General features: G+C 52.0%; 1 protein-coding gene across 2 annotated transcripts in view; it reads left to right on the plus strand.

The window, feature by feature from the left end:
- POLE (DNA polymerase epsilon, catalytic subunit) overlaps window positions 1-14307 on the plus strand; it is a 40246-nt gene that overhangs the window by 512 nt on the left and 25427 nt on the right. Inside the window, exons 3-19 of one of the 2 annotated variants that reach the window (XM_044990028.1) lie at window positions 98-178; window positions 1425-1469; window positions 2737-2829; window positions 3208-3362; window positions 3975-4116; window positions 4503-4583; window positions 4903-5010; window positions 5513-5623; window positions 5866-5951; window positions 6667-6786; window positions 9910-10042; window positions 10708-10821; window positions 11508-11720; window positions 12172-12279; window positions 12725-12853; window positions 13161-13263; window positions 13393-13539. In XM_044990028.1, coding sequence (XP_044845963.1) covers window positions 98-178; window positions 1425-1469; window positions 2737-2829; window positions 3208-3362; window positions 3975-4116; window positions 4503-4583; window positions 4903-5010; window positions 5513-5623; window positions 5866-5951; window positions 6667-6786; window positions 9910-10042; window positions 10708-10821; window positions 11508-11720; window positions 12172-12279; window positions 12725-12853; window positions 13161-13263; window positions 13393-13539 — 1969 coding nt within the window. The remainder of the gene's footprint in view (window positions 1-97; window positions 179-1424; window positions 1470-2736; window positions 2830-3207; window positions 3363-3974; window positions 4117-4502; window positions 4584-4902; window positions 5011-5512; window positions 5624-5865; window positions 5952-6666; window positions 6787-9909; window positions 10043-10707; window positions 10822-11507; window positions 11721-12171; window positions 12280-12724; window positions 12854-13160; window positions 13264-13392; window positions 13540-14307) is intronic. The other variant, XM_044990029.1, reaches the window with a different exon arrangement.

The raw sequence follows: 14307 nt of genomic DNA on the forward strand, positions 1-14307 counted from the left end.
CTGAGCCGGGTCAGCCTGTGATGCTGGAGTGGGGCGGGGGGTTCTCGGGCCCTGCGCCCTAGGCAGGGTCTGTGATGTGCTGCCTCCCCTCTCGCAGACAGAGATTTTGGACGATGACAAGCGCTTGGTCAGCTGCGTGGATTATTACTTCATCCAGGAGGATGGGAGCAGGTTTAAGGTGAGTCCCTTTAACCTTGGGCGCAGAGGATGGAGGAGCTGGAGCAGCTGCCCTTGGAGGCACAGGGAGTGTAACTCTGGATGGTTTGGGGGAAGGCTTTGCAGAGCTGTACACTGGAAACCGCTTCCCGACTGACGCTGGAGAATTGACACCAAAGGGCTGCTCCTCCTTTGGGCACAAGTCCCATTGACAAAGAGGGTGCAGAAGGGGTGGGGGGAGGGATAGCTCAGGGGTTTGAGCATTGGCCTGCTAAATCCCGGGTTGTGAGCTCAATCCTTGAGGAGGCCACATAGGGATCTGGAGCAAAATCAGTACTTGGTCCTGCTAGTGAAGGTAGGGGGCTGGACTCAATGACCTTCCCTTCCAGTTCTAGGAGATAGGTATATCTCCACATATTTTGTTTATTTTTATTAAGGGAGTTGGGTGACTGCATTAAGGGGTACAGACCCCTCAGATTACCTTGCAATTCAGTTGGCTCTTTCCTGGATCTCCTTTAATCCCTATAAGGGCATTGTGAGGAACACTAAGGAAACAGAAAGACAAACTGGGCAAGGTGATATCTGTTATTGGACCAACTGTCCAAAGAGATTACCTCACCCTGGTCTTTGTAACATCCTGGGACCAACATCGCATACAACTAAGGAAACAGTCTGATCACCATTCCAGCCTCGCGTCTGTGCTGCCAGGTGTAGGTAGGGGTGGTTGGCTGGAGGTGGGATTGGGCCCCATGCATAACATTTGCCTGCATTGTTATGTATGTGCCTCAGTCAGAGGCAGGTGAGGATGCCTGCAGAGCTTTGCTCACAATGGCCAGTGATCACCATGGTAACAGGAGGTCAGTGCTGGCCTCATCTTGTGGTGCATCCCTGCTGCGTGGGTTGGTGTTACTATAGTGTCTTCTGTGTTCTTGTCCTGAACATAGCCTGTTTTTCCTAGGCATCCAGGTGCTTTAATTCCTTCTTGATGGGATTTTAAGTGGGGCAGTTTACTCCGCCATGGAAATCTGTCCCCACAGGCTGAGGTGGGAAGGGCCCTGCTGGACTCTGCTTGAGAACCAGAGGGGGGTGGGTTTGTGTGTCAGGGCCAAGCTGAAGGGTACATGGGGAGGTGTGTGTTAGATTATTGTCTGTGCGAGAGAGTGGGAATATGCAGGTCTGTGTGTGTCTCACAGGGAATGTGCTGAACTACATGCCTCTCCCCTCCTACCCAGGCATGTGCCATGCTGACTGTCTCTGCTCTTTTCCAGGTGGCCCTGCCCTATAAACCCTACTTCTATATTGCAACCCGGAAGGTGAGTATCGACTCTGTGGCTGGCAAACAGGGCTTGAGGTAGAGCGTGGAGGCAGACATGGGCATGAACCAGGGATGTGAGTTAGGCAGGTGTGGGGCTGAGGCAGCAGCATGATAACAGCCTGAGAGGGCTTGGCAGGGGGTCCTGGCCAGTGAGACAGAAATCCAGGATTATAGCTGGGCTTGGAAGGATCAGATCTTTATCGGTAAATGCTGATTTTTTGCTGCACACCCACAAACCAACGAAAACATGTTTCCATGGCTAACAATCAAAATTTACAGATAGGCCAAATAAGAAAACTGCTGCTTGAAAAATCATTAGCGTTTGATTTAAGGATGTTTACTTTGTATATTTTGACATGGGATGTTGACAATTTCTCTTTTAATGGTTATAAAGCTTGAACTTCTTGAATTTCAACATCTCCTGTGATGAAATAATCGGCTGGTCACCTTTGCCTACTTTCCTGCAACTGTAGGAATATAAATAGGAACAAATTGAAAAAATGTTTAAAAATGAATATTAATATTATCCATCAAAATGATAAAATATCAAATTCAGTGCTAGTTGCAGTGCTGACGTCTGACTCCTCACTGGAGCTGTCTGTCAGCTGTCGACCCGAAAGGAGATGGGAAGCAGCTATACCAAATGTACATAATCTTTCTGATGCGTTTCGGTGGAGATTTGCTTGTGTTTCTGAATGAGCTGCCCCTCGAAGTACCAGCCACCTGGTGCTCTTGCTCAGCGAGCCCTTCAGCTCCTAATCAGCAGCCCTGTTTGGCTTCTGCACACAATCCTGTGACTAAATGCACCTTTCATTCCTGTTCACGGCCCAGTAAGTAGCTGAGGGTTTACTGTCCTGGCACTCTGCCCCGTGGAGAACTCACCTGGTTAGCTGCAAAATTGAGGGCCTGGCTGAGAGTTCTGGGATTTTACATTTTTAGGAACCTTGTTTAAAAAACAAACAAACAAACTCCTCTCCAGGGTGGAAGACATTGGTTTCCAGTCAGGCCGCTATTAAAGCCCCTGTATATGTAGAGGTGCAGGACACAGCCCCAAGTGAGACAGTGTCTGTAAATCTGCTCTGCTTTGATGGGCAGGGTTTTGGGTGCCCTAAGGTGACCAGATAGTAAGCTTGAGAAATCGGGACTGGTGTGGGGGGTAATAGGCACCTCTGTAAGAAAAAGCTCCAAATATCAGGACTCTCCCTATAAAATCGAGACACCTGGTCACCCTAGGCTGCCCTCTTGAAGCTCTAGTCTCTGTGCAGGGCTGCGAGCGGGAGGTGTCCTCCTTCCTCTCCAAGAAGTACCAGGGGAAAATCGCCAAGCTGGAAACGGTTCCCAAAGAGGATCTGGACTTGGTGAGTAGCTACTCTGCCCCCTGCCCAGTTGCTGGCAGGTTGCACAGCTCTAATGGGGGAGGGGCATACAAGTCGGGGGAGAGTGGGAGGCAGCCCGGTCTGTATGGCTCTGTCCTCCTAGTTCTGTATTCTGCTCATACTAGGCATAGGGCCTGGATATTGATCAGGGGAAATAATGTTGACTCTTGACAGGCACTTTCTCTTCCCTTCCTTTCTCCCCATCCACATACCTCAGCCCCTTGTTCTGTGGTCTCTTCTCACCCCCAACTCCTGCTGTCTTTCTTGGTCCATCTCCTATCTCAACCGCCTCTCGCTTGTACAGTCTCTTCCCCCCATTCTCACTGTCGTTTCCTCATTTGCCGGTCCCTCCCTTTGTAGCCAAATCACCTGGTGGGCCTGAAGCGGAACTACATCAAGCTGTCTTTCAACACTGTGGATGACCTGGTGAAGGTGCGGCGGGAAATCTCTCCAGCTGTAAAGAAGAACAGGGAGCGGGACCAGGCGAGCGACACCTACACGTCCATGCTGTCCAGGTAGATGATCTCCTTTTTGGCAATGCACCTGGAGGAGCTGGTCCCAGGGCCCAGCAGGATTCCCTTATGTTCTTGTACTGTGCCTAGTGAGGTGTTTCCCATGTGACCCAGACCTACCTCTTCTCTAACCAGCACTGAAAGGGTTTAACTCTAGCTGTTTCCTTTGTTCCGTGTTAAGTTCACAGGTCCTGATGTCAGCTCCTCTGGATAGGGAGGGAACTCCCTGAGCTGACGCTCGCCCTGGTAACCACAGCAAATGTCCCAGTTCTCCTTTGTCCGTGGATCCCACTCAAGGTGAGCATGAGCCTCATACATGCAAATTTCTCGCACATGAGGCGCATGTGCACCTTGAGTGGGATCCACACAGACAGAACACCACAAAGAACCACCATAACCCATGGCTGTTCTTTTCCTTTTCTGAAGCTGGCTGCTGGATTAATAGGGAAGAGTTCCTTCCAGTGACTGCCCTAGCATCTGCTGGTGCTAAACCTCCTGCTGTCCTGTTCAGGTCACACTGACTAGAGCTGCTGCTGCAGTGGTGTTTCTTATCTTCATTCCCCCTGAGTCTGAGACCTGTGCATTTAAACCATCCCTCTCCCCTTCGCCTGGCAGTGCTCTAGTCGGTGGCAGCCTGACCATGGATGATGAGGGGCCCTCGAAGAAGACTGTCAACCAGATGGACAACATAGTGGACATGCGGGAGTACGACGTGCCGTACCACATCCGCCTGTCCATCGACCTGAAGATTCATGTGGTGAGTGAAGAAGCCAGGAGGGGGTAGCACGTTTGTTCTAGCGCTGTGCCCTTGAGGGGCAGAGGTGATGGAAATTCTTTGTCTCTCATCCATCCAAGAGTCTCCATGGCGATGAGTCAGTCTCTGTGATGTAGGCGATTACTGTTAGTCCTGTTTCTCAGCTGTGGAAACTGAGGCACAGCAGCTAAGTGGCTTGCCCAAGGCCACAACTTGATCCAGTGACAGAACTGGGATCCTTAACGCCCAGCCCCCTGCTCTGGCCGCTTAGCCCATGCTGCCCTTCTTTCAGATGGATGACTGTATTAGGTGTCAGTTCAACACCCAGCACATGGCATTCGGAGATGCCGTGTTAACGCAGCTCCTCTGATTCTCTCCTGCTGCGACAGGCTCATTGGTACAATGTCCGCTATCGGGGCAGCATCTACCCTCCGGAAATCACTCGCCGAGATGACCTGGTGGAGCGACCGGTGAGTGCTCCGATTAGGGTGGGGCAGTCTGTGCCTCTCCTGCGTGGCTGGTTATTCTCTGCTTGAAGTTGGCTTCCACCAGTGAAGTGGTGAGGTTTTCCCAAACGTGGCTGGTCTTGTACCACAGGCTCCAGAGGGATCATGGTGCAAGGTTAGAGAATGGGCTCGAGGTAGCGGCTTGGGTTGATTAGGAGGTGATGTGATCAAGCAGTGTTTCTGCCTCACTTCACTCGGTTGGCACATTATCTCTGCCTGCACTAGCCTGGAATCACATTGTCTGGATCCCTCATGCTGCCCTTGACATGTGGGTCTCTTTCAGGATCCTGTTGTACTGGCCTTTGACATTGAAACCACCAAGCTCCCCCTGAAGTTCCCTGATGCAGAGACAGACCAGATCATGATGATCTCCTACATGATTGATGGCCAGGTAACTGTCCAGCCAGGGCTGCTGCCTCCACACACTCCAGCAGCAGAGCCAGGCTCCGAGCCCACCCGTGACTTCAGCCAACTTATCTCCTTTTTGTCTCATTGCATGTTGCTCAGGTCTATGGAATGGCTCAGGGAGTGAAACTAATATCTACACCAGAGACTGCAGGGTTCCTAAGGGCTTTCCTTTCAGTCTTCTCTTACAAAGCCTTGCCCTCCTCCCATCTGGGGCTAGGGGGCCCCCCCTTTGGATAAGCAGCAATATGTGGGAGAGTGTGAGGAAAATCCAGGGCTCTCCACCATTGTCTCCTCCCAGTCCCTCAAGCCTGGTGACAGACACAGGGTCCTCGTCTGGCCAAAACAATCGGTGATTGCACTGGCTGATGCACCACCAGCATCTTCAGCCCCAAGGACTGGCCAAGCTGGCTCTGTGGAGCTCTCCCCAAGTACCCTGCACCTGCGGTGCCCTCGTTCACTATCCCTTCTCCTTTGCTGCCTCCTAGGGCTACCTGATCACAAACAGGGAGATCGTCTCTGAGGATATTGAAGATTTTGAGTTTACTCCCAAGCCGGAGTACGAGGGTCCCTTTTGCGTCTTTAACGAGCCGGATGAGGTGAGTAGGTTCAGTTTGGAAGATGAGATTCAAATTGCTACCCGTCATCCACCCAGGTCTAGGCAGGCCAGAGAGTTGGCTGCTTCCTTTGGGGATTACAATGTGATCGTAGTGTCGGTCACAACACATGAACAGGTTTGGTTTCCTGTGTTTAGTCACACTAGAGCAGATCAGGTTCTGCGAGAAGGAAAGCAGAGGGTTGGTTACGTTATATCCACATCTCACCTTTCTCTTAAATCCAGGCCCATTTAATCCAGAGGTGGTTTGAACATGTCCAGGAGACTAAACCCACCATCATGGTCACTTACAATGGGGACTTCTTTGACTGGTAAGGATGGAAGTGGAAACCATAGGGCAAAAGTTAGCTGGGAGCAGGAGCAGGCACTAGACCATGTGTCCCTCCTTCATTTCCAGGGAGTCACAAGGTGACTGTGCAAGGCTGTTTTGATCCATGTTGAGTATCCAGCCACTCTATGTCTGGAACACCCTCTCTGAAGAGCTCTTTCTCCGTGCTGTGGGACTGATCAAAGCCAATGGGTCCCAGACTACAGAGCCCTGCGATGTGGGGGAGGTGGGGTGCAGAGCTGCGTCTCTCAGGCTCCTGGCTTTGAAGCAGTGACCCTGGACTTTCCAATCTAGTTACTTCTGGCTTTCCAAGCCCTGCTCTGCCATCTGCACAGCCGCATCTTGTCTCTGGTGTAAACACCACCATGTTTACGTGCTGCTGCTCCCAAAACTGGTGGGGCAGTGAACAGAGAGGAAACTGCAGAGTGAGCTGGGGGAGCAGAGCAGTGGGGGGCTCTATGCAGCTTGGGTTGGCTGATCATTGAGTCCTGCATTCAGATACAGAACGTCACTGAGTAGCTGTGCCCATCCTCTGCGTAACGCTGTGCCGAGGGGAAGGGAAGGGAAGGGGGCAGGGAGGAGCTCTGGCTTACATGGTCCATAAAGGAAGCCAGGTTTGAAAGCACTTCTCCAGGGGAGGAGGGGTGAAGGTGCCTGTGTTTGTGTCCCCTCTGTACTATGCTCCGCCTTCTCCCCAGGCCCTTTGTGGAAGCCAGAGCAGCAGTGCATGGAATCAATATGTACCAAGAGATCGGATTCCAGAAGGACAGCCAAGGGGAGTACAAAGCCTCCCAGTGCATCCACATGGACTGTCTAAGGTACCAGATGCTGCCTCCCTTCTGTGCACCTGTGGCTCTGGGATTGTAAAGTGCCTGTTCCCGGAGGAGCGTGAACACTGGCCAGTGAGCTGCCCCTTGGGAGGTGTTGCTCGCTGGCTTCATGCATGGTGCCTCGTTGCATTGGTGGGTCAGTCTGTTATTTGGCTGTTCTATGTCCAGTGCTGGGTATGCTAGGGCCTGGGTAGTGCAGCAAGCTAAGGCCTGGACCTGGCAACTCAGGAGATATCTGCTAGCGTTCTGGCTTGGCTGACAAGTCCCAGAGGGGTTGTTCTCAGCCCATTGCCTAGCAGGCAGGTGATGACATTCATAAGAACATAACAGCCAGGTCAGACCAAAGGTCCATCTAGCCCAGTATCTGTCTACCGACAGTGGCCAGTGCCAGGTGCCCCAGAGGGAGTGACCCTAAGAGGCAGTGATCAAGTGATCTCTCTCCTGCCATCCATCTCCATCCTCTGACGAACAGAGGCTAGGGACACCATTTTTACCCATTCTGGCTAATAGCCATTTATGGACTTAGCCACCATGAATTTATCCAGTCCCCTTTTAAACATTGTTATAGTCCTAGCCTTCACAACCTCCTCAGGTAAGGAGTTCCACAAGTTGACTGTGTGCTGCGTGAAGAACTTCCTTTTATTTGTTTTAAACCTGCTGCCTATTAATTTCATTTGGTGACCCCTAGTTCTTGTATTATGGGAATAAGTAAATAACTTTTCCTTATCCACTTTCTCCACATCACTCATGATTTTATATACCTCTATCATATCCCCCCTTAGTCTCCTCTTTTCCAAGCTGAAGTGTCCTAGCCTCTTTAATCTTTCCTCGTATGGGACCCTCTCCAAACCCTTAATCATTTTAGTTGCCTTTTTCTGAACCTTTTCTAGTGCTAGAATATCTTTTTTGAGGTGAGGAGACCACGTCTGTACACAGTATTCGAGGTGTGGGCGTACCATGGATTTATATAAGGGCAATAATATATTCTCAGTCTTATTCTCTATCCCCTTTTTAATGATTCCTAACATCCTGTTTGCTTTTTTGACTGCCTCTGCACACTGCGTGGACATTTTCAGAGAACTATCCACGATGATTCCAAGATCTTTTTCTTGACTCGTTGTAGCTAAATTAGCCCCCATCATATTGTATGTATAGTTGGGGTTATTTTTTCCAATGTGCATTACTTTACATTTATCCGCATTAAATTTCATTTGCCATTTTGTTGCCCAATCACTTAGTTTTGTGAGATCTTTTTGAAGTTCTTCACAATCTGCTTTGGTCTTAACTATCTTGAGCAGTTTAGTATCATCTGCAAACTTTGCCACCTCACTGTTTACCCCTTTCTCCAGATCATTTATGAATAAATTGAATAGGATTGGTCCTAGGACTGACCCTTGGGGAATACCACTAGTTACCCCTCTCCATTCTGAGAATTTACCATTAATTCCTACCCTTTGTTCCCTATCTTTTAACCAGTTCTCAATCCATGAAAGGACCTTCCCTTTTATCCCATGACAGCTTAATTTACGTAAGAGCCTTTGGTGAGGGACCTTGTCAAAGGCTTTCTGGAAATCTAAATAGACTATGTCCACCGGATCCCCCTTGTCCACATGTTTGTTGACCCCTTCAAAGAACTCTAATAGATTAGTAAGACACGATTTCCCTTTACAGAAACCATGTTGACTATTGCTCAACAGTTTGTTTTTCTCTGTGTCTGACAATTTTATTTTTAACTATTGTTTCGACTAATTTGCCCGGTACCGACGTTAGACTTACCGGTCTGTAATTGCCGGGATCACCCCTAGAGCCCTTTTTAAATATTGGCGTTACATTAGCTAACTTCCAGTCATTGGGTACCAAAGCCGATTTAAAGGACAGGTTACAAACCTTAGTTAATAGTTCCGCAACTTCACATTTGAGTTCTTTCAGAACTCTTGGGTGAATGCCATCTGGTCCCGGTGACTTGTTAATGTTGAGTTTATCAATTAATTCCAAAACCTCCTCTAGTGACACTTCAATCTGTGACAGTTCCTCAGGTTTGTCACCTACAAAAGCCAGCTCAGGTTTGGGAATCTCCCTAACCTCCTCAGCCGTAAAGACTGAAGCAAAGAGTCCATTTAGTTTCTCTGCAATGACTTTTATCGTCTTTAAGCGCTCCTTTTGTATTTCGATCGTCAAGGGGCCCCACTGGTTGTTTAGCAGGCTTCCTGCTTCTGATGTACTTAAAAAACATTTTATTACCTTTTGAGTTTTTGGCTAGCCATTCTTCAAACTCCTCTTTGGCTTTTCTTATTACATTTTTACACGTTATTTGGCAGTGTTTATGCTCCTTTCTATTTACCTTGCTAGGATTTGACTTCCACTTTTTAAAGGAAGTCTTTTTATCTCTCACTGCTTCTTTTACATGGTTGTTAAGCCACGGTGGCTCTTTTTTAGTTCTTTTACTGTGTTTCTTAATTTGGGGTATACATTGAAGTTGGGCCTCTATTATGGTGTCTTTAAAAAGGGCCCACGCTACTTGCAGGGATTTCACTTTAGTCACTGTACCTTTTAACTTTTGTTTAACTAACCCCCTCATTTTTGCATAGTTCCCCCTTTTGAAATTAAATGCCACAGTGTTGGGCTGTTGAGGTGTTCTTCCCACCACAGACCACCTGTAGTCTGAGCTCCGGCACCCAGGAGAGGCGGAGGAGGGGCATTTGTGCAGCGAGGCAAATCCTCCACAGAGAGCTGGAACGGGAGCGAGTGTTTTAGTCGGTCCAGGTCTATGGGACGGATCCACAGTCCGGATAACCACTCTCCTCCTGCTGGCAGTCCCAGGGTCCCGTCCCCTTCACTCAGGGATTTAAAGTAGGAGGGCTGAGGTGTGCTGGGATTGGGGGGTGGGTTAAGAGTCGCAGAGGATGCAGATGAGCAGGATTGAGGGCACTGGCAGAGATGCCCAGCCCCTCCTCACACTAGGGCTGGCTCCTGGTACCTTGAACGAAGGCCATGCTCCCTCCCCCCACTTGTCTGAGTAATCAAGGTGCTGCCCATGTGGTTCAGGGTTTCCTGGTGCAGGGTGGCTCATGGCTTCCGTTCACAGGCTGGCGCTCTGGTTCCTTTCCCCAGGTGGGTGAAGAGAGACAGTTACCTCCCCGTGGGAAGCCACAACCTGAAAGCAGCAGCCAAAGCAAAGCTGGGTTACGACCCGGTGGAGCTGGACCCCGAAGAGATGTGCCGGATGGCTACAGAGGAGCCTCAGGTACTCTCTGCTCTGCAGCTTCTGCACCCAGTGGTCAGGAGACAGGCCCCTGGAAGCCACTGATCGTTTGGGCTAGTTCTTGCGGGGGGGGGGGGAATAAATGCCTTCGGCTAATGCAGTGAGCATGGAAGGAAGCTGGAGAGTCACTTTGGCCTCCTCTGTTTCTGGCAGCCTTGGATGGAGTTCCCATGTAATCAGCAGAGCCTGGCTGGGGCGGGGTGGGGGTCCCTCCTGGTGCTGTCATGGTGATTTCACTAACAGGGGACCTCTCACTTGTCTACAGCGGGTGACGCACTTGGGCTGTAGAATGTGCAATGCTTCACTCCCACTACAGCTGGGGGGGAAGGCTCCGTGTACACATGGACAGGGTGGGGCATCAGCTATGGGGCATTCGCGTGGACAGGAAGCAGCTCCCCACTCCCAGCACTATGGGGCATATGGGCAGCTACGTGGCAAGTGGCCCTTTCCCCCGTCCCCTCAGGGTTGAGGGGCCTCTGAGCATACAGCTCATAGAGAGCCTTTACTGTCTGTGACTGCCCGTTGCCCACGTCCCCCTGGGCTGTGGTGTGTGCAGCGGGGAACAGGCATGGGGCAGGCGTCGCTCTGCTAGACTCCTGTGCTCAGCTCCACTTGAACTAATCCAGCTCTTCGCTGTTTCCCATCAGACGCTGGCCACTTACTCGGTGTCCGATGCTGTTGCTACCTACTACATGTACATGAAGTACGTGCACCCGTTCATCTTCGCCCTGTGCACCATCATCCCCATGGAGCCTGACGAGGTGAGAGCTCAGGAGCCAGAGCCCAGGCTGGGCCAGGCAAAGGAGCTGAGTGCTCTGTGTCGGTGGAACATGGCCGTGCTGGCAGAGGGTCCCCATTGCCAAGGGGCTGAGGCATGAGAGTAGACTCGGCGGGGAGGATCAATAGGGGCTGTGGCTCTGACAGTGCTCAGACGTGCTGAGCACTGGCAGCTCCCAGTGACTTCAGCTGGAGTTCTGAGCGCTCAGGATGTCTGCAGATCAGGCTCCCGCCGGTGTTACCCAGGGCTCTGGGCGTTTACCCAGTGGAGGGCACTCCCCTGGGCCAGGTTCACTCAGGGAGCTTTGGGAGCTGTCTGTGGGAGCAATTTTGAGGAAGTCTCCCCCCAATTTTGAGGAAGTCTCTCTCTAATACTGGTGACAATGGGAGCGCTTGGAGATGCAGCATGGGCAAGTTCACACCATGTAGGCCTGTCGTGAGCCCCAGCCACAGCTCTCTCCCAGTCACTAGTATAGGTGCAGTGTGCGAGGCTCTCCTAAGGGCAGGGTGTTCTCTGCTCCCCACTGTTACCACAAGCTGGGTGTTGCCAAGCCAGGCACCTTGTCTCGCTGACATGGTGCTGACACAGGGCTGGCTCCCCTGGGTTCCTGCATGGCTCGGTCTTGGCCGTGTGTCCTGACGCCAATTCCCCCCACGTCTCTCCCTGCAGGTGCTACGGAAAGGCTCAGGGACGCTGTGCGAGGCGCTGCTCATGGTCCAGGCCTATCACGCCAACATTATCTTCCCCAACAAGCAGGAGCAGGAGTTCAACAAGCTCACAGAGGATGGGCACGTGCTAGACTCGGAGACCTACGTCGGGGGCCACGTGGAGGCGCTAGAGTCAGGGGTCTTCCGCAGCGACATCCCCTGCCGCTTTAAAATGGTGTGAGCCTAGGTGTGATCTCCCTCCCCCCATCTCTGGGGTGTAGAGAGCCCATCTGCCCCCCACCCATTAGTAGTTACTTTCCCTCGTGTTTTCTGTTGTGCTGGGATCCTCTGGCTCTGGGCTCCTGAATCCAGACATAGCTCAGACGGGCAAAAACCTTTCCCCAGCTGGAACTAACAACCAGCCAAGCCAAAAGGATTGGATTTTGTCTCCTCATCACAGGCAAATGTGTGGCCCTTACCAAGGGGAGGGAAACACCCCCTAGAGTAAGCCGTAGGTTAGTGGGGAGAGTGGCTTGTGTCATGGATGCCTTCCGTTGTCCTAGGCCCAGAAACGGACAGCTCGGGAGGAGTTTGTAGTTGCTTTCCTCCCCCCGGCCAGGGAGGGAAGTCGGGTGAGAGGAGCTGGAGTCAGCCTCATAGTTACTGTCATTCCCATGTCCCCTCAGAACCCTGTTGCCTTCGACTTCCTGCTGCAGCGCGTGGAGAAGACCCTCCGGCATGCCATCGAGGAGGAGGAGGGTTTGCCACTGGATCAAGTCACCAACTTCCAGGAGGTAGCTTGGACCTAGGCCTGATTCCTGCCTACGTGGAGTGTGGCACGGCTTGGGGCCTGTAGGGGGTAATACGTGGAATTTCTCTAGACAAGCCCATCTCCTGTTTGTGTGTGTTAGCATCATACAACCGCTCCCCTTTAGCTATTGTTCTTTTAGCCCCGAGTTCCCTCCTTCCCCACCTGTGCCTGGCCCCATTCCCTTGTATGAAATAGTTGACATCAGAAACAGTCTCCTGTGACAGGCTAAGGGAAATCAGTGCTGGTGAAGATCAAAATGCAGCTCATTCTAAGCTTCGTGCTCCATTGGCTCTTACTCCGGGTCCTCGTGCGCTTTGTGGTCATGGGAAGGTTGAGTACCTGTCCCTGTGGAGGGGAGGCCGTGCTGCATGCTCAGCTCAATTGCTGATTCATTCCTGTCTGGTTTCTGCCTCTTCCCCTCACCACAGGTGTGTGATGAAATCAAAGTCAAGCTGAACTCCCTGAAGGACATTCCTAACCGGATCGAGTGTCCCCTCATCTACCATCTGGACGTGGGGGCCATGTACCCCAACATCATCCTTACAAACAGGCTGCAGGTGGGTAGCAGGCTGCCTCCTCCTGGGTTCGCATCCCAGTGGGACAGGACTCAAAGACACTGCCTGCTTCCCAGCCAGCGAGAGCAAACTCCCTGCTCAGGAGGAAGTGCGGAAGCAGGGCTGGGTAGTGACGCCCAGTCGGGCATTTGGAAGGGCCTGCTATACCTACGGCTGCCAGCGGGTCAGAGGAGAGAGGCCTCTGAGGAGGCAGAGCTCTGAACCCAGTTGCTAGAGGCCTGGACTGTAGGCCAAGCCGGGGGTAGAGCCAGGTTCTCTGATCTCTCTCTCTCTCTCTCTTTCTCTCCAGCCCTCGGCAATGGTGGATGAGGCCACATGCGCTGCCTGTGACTTTAACAAGCCCGGTGCCAATTGCCAGCGCCGGATGACCTGGCAGTGGAGAGGGGAATTCAGTGAGTGTTGCTCTGCTTGCAGAGGTCCCTTTGCTGTGCTACGCTGCAGGGAGACCCTGGAGCCTGGCCTAGGAACAGTCCTCCCCCGACTCCTGCTCAGACGTGCTCATGGCTGTCCTTCCCTTGCAGTGCCTGCGAGCCGCAGCGAGTACCACCGCATCCAGCAGCAGCTGGAGTCAGAGAAGCTGCCCCCGCTCTACCCGGACGGCCCGCCCCGTGCTTTTCACCAGCTGTCCCGTGAGGAACAGGCCAAGTTTGAGAAGAAGCGACTGGCAGGTGAGAACGAGCTTAAAATGACATTTACTGGACTCTGAGGGCGTGGTACCGTGTGGTTCGGTTTGCTCCATCAGGGTGCTGAAGGGTCACTTCCCCTGAAGATATTTCTCCAGATTAACTCCCCCTGTTTGCCTAGTCCATGCTGGGACAATCTGCGGCTCTAAGGGATGACGCACTGCCAGCTTGTAACGTAGACACTGGCTACGCAGGCACAACTGGCTTTCACCCTTCCACCTGTCATCATACACCCTCCTCTGCCCATGTGCTGAGTGTTCTTGTAACCGGCTGCTTCTTCCTAGCTGCTGAAGTTGGAGTTACGTTGTGTGCCAGGACAGATCACGTCTGCTCTCAGCAGGCTGTACGCCAGCTCTCTTCTGAGGTCCCCAGTGGGGCTGGGCAGTGAGTTTCTAGCCCTTTGGGTTGTGAAGAAAACCCTCCAAGGCTCCCTGCTGTAGTCTGTGGAGAGCGCTTTGGATTCTCTCTGAGACATGAACAGCCCCATTCATCTCAGATGAGTTGTAACTCTGAAACCTAATGATGAACAGCAATGTCAACACCGTGAGCGTTTTTACTGCTTGGGAGGCACTGTTTAGCAAACCCATCGCCCTATTCTGGGGCTGTAGGTGGAGCCTGGGTTTGAGGGTGGAGCGTGAGGAGAGCACCATCACTCTTCTTGTATGCCCCCCATCCTGACCCCTGTGTTGGCAGGAGCTGTTTCTCCCTGCTGTTATGGCCTGCCCCGGGCAAAGCTTAGCTGCTACCGCCATC

Source organism: Mauremys mutica, chromosome 16 (assembly GCF_020497125.1).
Source record: "Mauremys mutica isolate MM-2020 ecotype Southern chromosome 16, ASM2049712v1, whole genome shotgun sequence".
Classification (NCBI taxonomy): Eukaryota; Metazoa; Chordata; order Testudines; family Geoemydidae; genus Mauremys; species Mauremys mutica.